The sequence below is a fragment of the Hippocampus zosterae genome, chromosome 6 (genome assembly GCF_025434085.1).
Source record: "Hippocampus zosterae strain Florida chromosome 6, ASM2543408v3, whole genome shotgun sequence".
In the NCBI taxonomy this organism is placed as follows: domain Eukaryota; kingdom Metazoa; phylum Chordata; class Actinopteri; order Syngnathiformes; family Syngnathidae; genus Hippocampus; species Hippocampus zosterae.
In genome coordinates, this window is record NC_067456.1 from 3,601,337 (window position 1) to 3,611,096 (window position 9,760).

The window sequence follows — 9,760 nt, forward strand, 5'->3', positions numbered from 1 at the left end:
GACCTCGACATAGGACATCCTATCAGCATGCCCGGACATCACAGGGACTGCACATGGAAGTCATATACACACCACACGCGAATCAGTTCTTCTTTCGCCCACATGCCAAGCAATGCACAAAAGGAGTCGCTTTTGCCTGCCGATGGAGGCCACACACACCACCGAGGAAATGTTCGGAGCACCTGCGATGCGCAATGGAAGTTGTTCCCTTCACTCACCCGTGGGCCCCGCTTCCCTGGCTTTCCTTGCAATCCTGGAAGTCCTTGAAATCCCTGGAAAGAATGGTGTCAGATCACAAGTTACTTTTCATCTCGATGAGTGTGTTAAAGTGATGTCACAACAGGTGCATTCATGTCGGACTATTAACTCATTTAGTATCAGCCAATTCTGGACCAAGTCTGAAAAGACGTTTAAAAACGTCTTTGGGAGTGAATGAGTGTTATTCACGGTTATTTGAATGCTATTAAGTCCCAGATGCTAAAACTGTGGGAGAGTAAAATACAGCACTGGCAGGCCAGAAAATGTCTTGTTAAGGGTGTCACTTGTGACATATCGAACAGGCAAGGCAACACGCTTTAATGAAAGCCATTGGCCGGCTTTAAAACAATTTCATACATGGATTAGCGAGGCTCGGAAAGGTCAAAACTAATGAGGGATCTGAGGAACATGAGCTCGCTTGAGAAGTTAGCAGCGTTGCTTCGTTTTCCCACGGCCGAAGCAATAACAAGAGCAGGCTTGCTCTCGGGAGAATCTAGTCAAGTCGTACAAAATCAAATACTACCAGAAATATTTGTCGTATTGTTCAAAAGAAGGATTTTATGGGAAGCGTAAGCACCCGCTATGAAATGAGTGTATTTACGAACAGCTTAGGGCTTAACTTTTGCATCCAATCAAAACCTTTTCACGCGAATCGTGAACATAAAAAAAATTGAAAAGTGCTTCAGTAGGCATTACTAATCAAAGGTGGTGATGTCACTTTTCAAAGGAAACACTATCCATCGCAAGCGGTTGACCATTTTGGATGGATTCGTATCCCAACTGACTTTGGGCGAGAAGCGGCGTTGACCTCAGGGGAAGAACGTATTAACTGGAAAAGCTCGAGCCGTTATTCGAGCCCACAAGCTCAGAACCGTGAGGCAGACATGCTCACCACAGGGTGCCACTGTTGTAATTATGGTTAGAAAAATCAAAGCCGGTTCTCATCAACCCGTTTCTTAGTTTTGGTCACACCCTGTGAGACATCTTCACTGGGTGGGTACATTTGAATCCCCCCCTCCCCTCACCCCCCCTGTTATTAATCAAGGATGATCCTATCTTGGCCTGACTGTAATTATAGACTATCGAATATTATAAAACAAAAATGAATCACAGCGTAGAAGTGCTACTTCAGCTGGACTGCTCGGAAAAAAAAAGAGTTGTGGAAATGTTGGAATTCAGTCTTGACATAACATGTTTCAATTATTTTCTTTTTTGTTCAATTTACAACATGTGAAACAGACACCGTGTCATGGGCTTTTTCAAATGTACGGTTGCCATGGAAGTCTGCGTCAAGTACATAAAAGCAGATGTCAGCGAGTTACGCAGTCATGCGAAGCATCGGGAAGATGACCTTCACCACCCAAGTGATTGGCAGCAATTTCTGCTCTCACAAAAATTAGTCTGAGTGGCTCGTAGAGCTGCGGTTCCCTTCACCACCACAGCAGGAAAAACTTATTTCAAACCATTTTGTGTGCGTGTGTGTGAGTGTGTGTGTCATACGTGCTCATGCACGGAAGGTTTCTTTCTTCAACAATGGAAAAAGCATGTAAGCGTTTTATGTTTCGCGGACAGACAGTGAACAAGACTGCAACAATGTCAAGTGGAGGAAACATGCTGATGCAGCTAAATGCTAACTCTGCAAAGCTAGGCATAGAGCAAGGTCACTATCAAAGAGGCTGAGATTTAATCTTTAATCTAAACTTCATATGCTATGTAACGTTGTTTCATATCAAACCGCTGACTAAATAATGTCGAAGTAGTCTGTAGTCCAAAAAAAAGGTGAGCACCGGAAGCTAAATCTGTTTAAAGTCTATGCTAAAGCTAGCTATATATTTTTTTTAAAAAGGAATCTAGGGCTGGGACGGCAGCTGAGAACTAAAACCATATTTGCTACTTTTTGTTCTCAGAATTACACGAAGCCAGAAAAGCGCCAGTTTTAGTTAATAATGCTGTAATCATGCCCATTTAATACTACCGGTAGGCTATGCGAGGCAACAACTAGTTTTCTAAACGTACTGCTAATTCAATTCAACCCACCCTCCAGTTACCTTCTAGATTATATTTTTTTACGGGCATTTTTTTATTAATTCCAATTTCCCTTGTCAGTATCCCCCTTCCCCTCCCCCTGCCCTACCTACCCGCTGTTAGACAGCCGATAGCGAAGTGCAGATGTCTTAGAATCTTTCAGTCACAGGGCACAGATAGGCAAACAAAGATTCACGGCAATGGGCAACTTGGAGTTTTCAGGAACCCTAACATGCATGTTTTTTTTGTTTTTTTTGAACAGGGCACGAAGTTGGATTACCCAGTGAAAACTCAAGCATGGGAAGGAACATAAAAACTCCACGCAGGAAGGCCGGGGCCAAGGCTGAAACCTCAACCCTCAGAACTGTGAGACAGATGTGCTAACCACTCGTCACTGTGCTGCCCTACATATGCTATTTTATTGCTAATCATGCAAGCACTTGACACTTTGGTGTCAAATTGCATTTTATTCCACGCTTACTCTAGTAGACACATGTATTTGGTGTTCTAGCTCTTGAGTGTTTACGTATGTGTTCTCGCAAATTTTTGGTTCTTGCTTTTAAAAAGCCAAAATGTTCGAGAAGACAAGCATTGTTTGACATAGCTGACCTTCAAAGAGTACATGTGGCTTTAATTCAATTGGTTGGTCCAAGAGGGCGTGGTACACGCAATTTTTTTTTTAATCCTCAATTTTTTTTCTTTTAATCTGTGACAGATCCTACACATAAAGATTTAAAAGCATTTGAAAATGTGGGTGTATATGGTATGGCGTGCTCCAATTATCTCAACGCAGAGCACAACAAGCAAAAAGATTCTGCAGTTGTTGAACCCATTATCGGCACAGATCCGCTCTTGACACACCTCAGACCAAAAATAGAATCTTATGACAATCTCATAAGACATAAAGCAGATGTTTGGTGCCCTTGGTTGGGAAAAGGCAAAATTAGCACAAAAACAGTTGATAGGCGTACTCGGCCTCGGGTGCAGTGCATCGAATGGGAGGAAAATATCAGGTATTTTTCAGTGTAACCGGTTAATTGTGCCTTTGTTCAAATAGTGGGCTGTCGTCGGGCTGTCAGTCAGAAGAATCTAACACCCCGGCGCCAGTCATCAAAGATACAGACAAGCCAAGGATGTTTATAAAACGGCTAAAATGGAGATTAGCTCTTTTTGACTAGTTTAAATGTAACTTCGGAACAATAAACTGAAGTCAGGGGAAACATTCATTCATTCATTCATTCATTCATCTTCCGAGCCGCTTGATCCCCACTAGGGTCGCGGGGCGTGCTGGAGCCTATCCCAGCTGTCTTCGGGCAGTAGGCGGGGGACACCCTGAATCGGTTGCCAGCCAATCGCAGGGCACACAGAGAAGAACAACCATTTGCACTCACACTCACACCTAGGGACAATTTAGAGCGTCCATTAAGCCTGCCACGCATGTTTTTAGAATGTGGGAGGAAACCAGAGCACCCGGAGAGAACCCACGCAGGCCCGGGGAGAACATGCAAACTCCACACAGGGAGGCCGGAGCTGGAATCGAACCCGGTACCTCTGCACTGTGAAGCCGACGTGCTAACCACTGGACTACCGGGCCGCCTCAGGGGAAACAGAAATTCATATTTGGACATATCAACACAGAGCGCTCCAGGTTTACACAACCTCAAACCCTGGAGACACGTTTGATATCCACGTCAGCAGGATTAAAGCTACGAACTCGCATACAAATGAGAACCAAAATCGTATTAGGGATTAGCCCGCATACGGAGGGCAGCCAAGAGTTATGAAATGGTATAATTAATCATAATCACTTGTAAAATAAACACTCTGCTGACAGAACTGTACCAGGAACTCTCCCACACAGGTTTGTAAGAACTGACTTCTCGTCCGCACACTCACCGGAGGCCCCGGTTCTCCCTTAAGTCCGGGTGGTCCTGCCAATAGTGAGACAAGGGTCGGTTCAAGGTCGAATGTTTGGAAGTCATCGATGGCTGCAGGAGTGACAGGAATAACCGGCATGGTTTTGACATCCCGCGCTCTGGTTGCTTCGGGATCGGGGGTTTTTGGCGCAACGGTGGACACTTGCTGGAAAAAAAAGGATCTTGAAGAGGATGCCTGTGTGGACTCGCTCGTGGTTTCCGGCAGTCTTGGTACATCCGTGAATCCTTGGCCAACAAGGGAGTGGACCTCTCTTTCCTTTGTATCGGCGTCTGTTTGCGATGGTAATTCCCATGTCGGTGGTGTCGGACTGCTCCAGAGATATGAGGTCACGGTTTCGGTGGGTCTTTCCAACCCCGGACGGTCCACTTGACTGACAGCAAGAGCAGGTTCAGGAGTCCGAAACATCGACGTGTCATTCCCAACTCGAGAATGATCACTCGGAACAAAAACGAATCCCTCTGCTGAGAAGGCGGTAGCTTTGAGAGTATTTCGGGATGCCAGTGCTGTGGTACGAGTTACATTTGGATCGATTAGAGGTAGCAGGGGTGCAAAGACGGGCCGATACGTGTCGGCTTGTCTGCAGTGTTTCTTCACGTAATCACAATAGTGATGAGCCGCCTCCGCTGAGGGGTAAATGTCCAACTGGCAGATGGCGCCTTCAAATGGCACCGCGTCGTGGTTCGTTTTCCCCAGTAGGAACGAGCCCTCCCGATCGAGCCTTTCCACTTTTTTGCCTTTCAAATCCGCGTGAAGGCTGCTGTTCCCGCAAGACGTGTGCAAGGACACCCGGTGACCTCGGACTTCCAAGGCCAGACTGTGCCACCGGCCATCGTGGACATCATAGTCGAATCCGACAGAGTACCTGTGGCTGACGTAAACAAGGACCCTGCCCGGTATGAACTGCACACCGAGCTGCACTCGCCCTCTCTTCGACACAACGGAGAAAAGAAAGGCACTGTTGCTGCGGTGAAGAGACAGACTGAGAATCAGGGAGAGGTTGGAGGCGCTGTAGGAAGCTGGGATGACAGTGCGCAGAGGCACCTGGACGCTCGCCCTCGGGGTGAGAATCACGCCGGACTTGAAGGGGATGACTCCATCCGGGATGGGTCGAGCGCTCCAGGACGACGACCCGCCTGCCCTTTGCCCAGAGAGACCCAGCTGCTGCAGAATATCGACATCTTCAAACAGACAGAGAGGAGAAGTCAGCGACGTCAGACCGCAAACATCAAACCGAAGACTCGCAAGGGGAGAACTTTGTCTTGTTTCTGTTGCATGCACCGAATACAAGTTCAGGAGTCGGCAACTCCAGAACACCTTTTGTATCTCGTTCAAGGCGGAGAGCTTTTAGAAACCCTGACGGGCATCTTCCGAGTCCAGTCACTCGGTTCCACCAACGCAAAGGGAATTCCGTCGGAAACCGAGAGCCTCCGATATATTGTACGACCTCATCGGCATTCGACTTCCAGCTTCCACTGTGCAGTCGTTTGCACAGCGACATTTTTTCCTCGACAAATAGCTTGCTTTTCAGTCTCACAAATGTCAAAAGCCAGCCAATGGAACGAGGTCATGAAACAAGTGGATGCGCTGAGATTTCCTGCGCTGGCCTACAAATCACATCCACTTGCCGTTTTTAGATCAGTGACCGAAACAAAAATGCAGGGTGAACTGGTCCTGGGAGGGAACAGCGGTGATATTTTAGGAGATTTTTGAGTGTTGAAATAAATAAAGATGAAGATTCTCTCGGCAGCCTGGTGGTCCAGTGTCGTCGAACTCACAGGGCAGAGGTTGTGGGTTCGATCCCGGCTCCGGCCTTCCTGTGTGGAGTTTGCATGTTCTCTCCGGGCCTGCGTGGGTTTTCTCCGGGTACTCCGGTTTCCTCCCACGTTCCCAAAACATGCATCGCAGGCTGATTGGACACTTGTCAAAATTGTCCATTGGTGTGAGTGTGAGCGCGGATGGAAGTTCGTCGCTGTGTGCCCTGCGATTGGCTGGCAACCAGTTCAGGGTGTCCCCAGCCTACTGCCCGAAGACAGCTGGGATAGGCTCCAGCATGCTCCACGACCCTTGTGAGCATGAAGCGGTTCAGAAAATGGATGGATAGCTTCATCCATCGTTCAGAAAATCGATGGATTCTCTCGCGAGTTTTGATTGCCGATATTTCAATGTTCACTTGTAAAATGACGAAAGAATTTCGAGGCTTATTAATATAAATCATGGCATTAAACTATGTCTCAACTTCCAGGTGAAAACTGATGAAAAGTGAAAATCTGATTTTAATTTCATGATCTGAGGCATTCATCGGTACTGTATTCAAAACATTAAAAAAAAAATTATAATTGGCCGGTCTCCACCGTGGAACCGCAGCCTCGTTGGCGCTGTCAAACAAAGGCGCTGTGTTTAGCTTCAAGAGGTCTGAAAATCATCCAGGGCCAATCAGCTCATCTTGGATACTGTGCGCTAATCCACTCAGTACGTGCGCTGGCGAAACTGCCAGCTTATATAAAGATGGAAAAATATGCACGGGTTTTCTCTCCATTAAATACACAAGAAAAGCTGCCTTGCCAAATCAATTCAGGGCTGTGCTGCGGAGAAAGAAATGTTGGCCCAGACGGCAGGTGGGTCAAAGATCAATTTTGCTACACCCTTGCTACTACCCTCATCCGGGATGCCCTCAAGAGTTGAACAGATTCTTTCGCTTTTATCTGGAGCCCGAATTTGTCGCCAGAGTCGTCAGAAAATTGCAACTGACCGCATAAATCACTCGACCTGTCCATTTCCTCACACAACTTATTCCTGTTCAAGGAAACGGGGGAACCGGGGTCTGTCGCGGATGACACCCTGGATCGGTTGCCAGAACCGGAATAAGCATTCCTTTATTTTCATTCTCCGCATCACTTGTGTCTGAACTGAACCAGGCTGCCTGCGCCAAAGTCAGGCAAATGTACGTCGAGATTCATTCATTCATCTTCCGAGCCGCTTGATCCTCACTAGGGTCGCGGGGGGTGCTGGAGCCTATCACAGCTGTCTTCGGGCAGTAGGCGGGGCACACCCTGAATCGGTTGCCAGCCACACAGAAACGAACAACCATTCGCACTCACACTCACACCTAGGGACAATTTAGAGTGTTCAATCAGCCTGCCACGCATGTTTTTGGAATGTGGGAGGACACCGGAGCACCCGGAGAAAACCCACGCGGGCCCGGGGAGAACATGCAAACTCCACACAGGGAGGCCGGAGCTGGAATCGAACCCGGTACCTCCGCACTGTGAAACCAACGTGCTAACCACTGGACTACCGGGCCGCCCTACATCGAGGTTATTAAAACTCATTCACTCCCAAAGACGTTTTTAAACGTCTTTTCAGACTTGGTCTAGAATTGTCTGGTACTGAATGAGAACCACCATGTCTGTCTTGTTGTTTCCAAATAGGAGCAAAATAAAAGCACACTTGCGTTTGTTCTGGAGATAATACTCACTTTGAGCCAGTGTGAGAGAGCAGCTACAACACAGAATAGTCCAAAGAATGAGGACTCTCCTAGGACACAGAAAAACAAATAAAAACATTTTAATACAAATGCAAAATTGTCATCTGCTACACATGGGCCACAAACTCTTGGATGGTTGTTTGTCAATGTGTGCCCCGCGATCGGCTGGCGAGAGGTTCAGGGTGCACCCCGCCTGCAGATAGGCTTTAGCACGCCCGCCACCCTCGTGAAGATAAGCGAATTCGTTAATGGACGGATAGTTCCATTCATTCATTCATTCATTCATTCATCTTCCTAACCGCTTGATCCTCACTAGGGTCGCGGGGGGTGCTGGAGCCTATCCCAGCTGTCTCCGGGCAGTAGGCGGGGGACACCCTGAATCGGTTGCCAGCCAATCGCAGGGCACACAGAGACGAACAACCATTCGCACTCACACTCACACCTAGGGACAATTTTGAGTGTTCAATCAGCCTGCCATGCATGTTTTTGGAATGTGGGAGGAAACCGGAGCACCCGGAGAAAACCCACGCAGGCCCGGGGCGAACATGCAAACTCCACACAGGGAGGCCGGAGCTGGAATCGAACCCGGTACCTCTGCACTGTGAAGCCCACGTGCTAACCACTGGACTACCGGGCCGCCACGGATAGTTCCATCATCTTTTATTATGAAAGGAGTAAACAGTAGTTATTTCCCATGCTAGGTGATAACCGCAGCGTCGGCCTCCCTCACCCAAATTTTTCTTTCTTTCTCTCTTTTGAAAGCTTCTTTTACACTCCCGCAGTTGATAATGTGGGTTGCGGGTGGCTCGCAAACGGCGCTTGTAATTCACAAAGTTTATTACATTTGTGGTTTTTTCCCCCAGAGAGCTGCTGCTGCAAACCGGCGGTCAAACCACTCCGCTGACATTAAATCCTTCCTCAGGACTCCCCCCCCCCCCCCTCACTCTTTCTCCCCCTCCTCTCTCCTGGATGTTAAAACCAAAAGAAAAGTGGGTGTGCTGCTGCACTCACACTGTATGTACAGTAGTGTAGACGAGCGATGAGTGGATATGATGCAACACCGCCCCCCCCCCTCGTCCCCCTTTTTGAGGCAAGGGGGGTGCAGCCAATAAACAGAAGATGATGCACAACGTGGGAGGAGAGATCAGGACGTCTTGTCTCCTCCTCCCATACATCTCTTTTAACACAAAATCCCAGTCGGGCTGCCAAAACGGGACGTTGAAAACTGCGCCGCACTTTCCAATGATTACCCCCCCACCCCCACCCCCCTCCGCATTTGACGTTTATGCGCTATTCCACGAACTTAATTCATGACATGGAAAGTTAAAGCATGGATTTCATGCAAGTAGAAATAAGATGCCAAAGTGTGGCGACTCACCCCCCGGCTCCTTTGAGATCGGAGTGCGGGGCATTGTCCGGCTCCATCGCGGTTACTTCATTCTTTCTTGGGGGGGGCTTCACTCCTGTCCGGATGAGGCAGAGGAGCGCTTTCCATCCCCGTTTGCAATTGATTTTCTTTTCTGTCTTTCCTTCTGTTGCTGTTGCTGTTTTTTTTTTTTAAATCCACGCAACTAATTCACGCTTTTACGATAAATGCAGACAATCATCGTCTCCCACCTGCGCGCGTCTCCCCTAATCGTCTCTCCGTGCACCTTTTTGGGATCCCATTCACCATTCACGCCGGCATTGCACGCGCCTGTGTGTGTGTTGAGAGCGTGCAGACTTCCCGAAAATGAAAGTTTCTTGTGTGAGTTAGGGGGAGAAGAGGAGTTGGGGAGGGGGGCGGGTGTGTGTGGGGGGGGGATGCCTCCCTCTCTGTCGCGCTGTGGAGTTGCAGCAGGGACTTGAAGGTGTGTCCTCCCTCGTGCAGGCTGCGTGCAGCCCCCTCTGACTGCTGCTGGGGGGCGGGTGGGGGGGTGGGGTGGATTTGCCGAGCTCCTCTTGCATGTGTGAGTGGAGATTTACAGTCGGGCGTCCTCACGGCTTCTCAACAAGCATTTAAAAGATGGTGGCACTTCATCAAACCCGCGAAAAGACCACCATCTCTGGTTACAC

General features: G+C 48.4%; 1 protein-coding gene across 3 annotated transcripts in view; it reads right to left on the reverse strand.

The window, feature by feature from the left end:
• The window catches only part of LOC127601947 (collagen alpha-1(XXVII) chain B-like), a 53,014-nt gene extending 43,509 nt beyond the window's left edge, over positions 1-9,505 (reverse strand). The window contains exons 1-4 of one of the 3 annotated variants that reach the window (XM_052067685.1): positions 9,084-9,501; positions 7,697-7,755; positions 4,180-5,399; positions 219-272 (exon numbers count right to left, since the gene is read on the reverse strand). In XM_052067685.1, coding sequence (XP_051923645.1) covers positions 219-272; positions 4,180-5,399; positions 7,697-7,755; positions 9,084-9,130 — 1,380 coding nt within the window. In that variant the 5' untranslated portion in view covers positions 9,131-9,501. Of the gene's footprint in view, positions 1-218; positions 273-4,179; positions 5,400-7,696; positions 7,756-9,083 lie in introns of all 3 variants that reach the window. The other 2 variants (XM_052067684.1, XM_052067686.1) reach the window with 2 other exon arrangements.
• Positions 9,506-9,760: the final 255 nt, after the last annotated feature.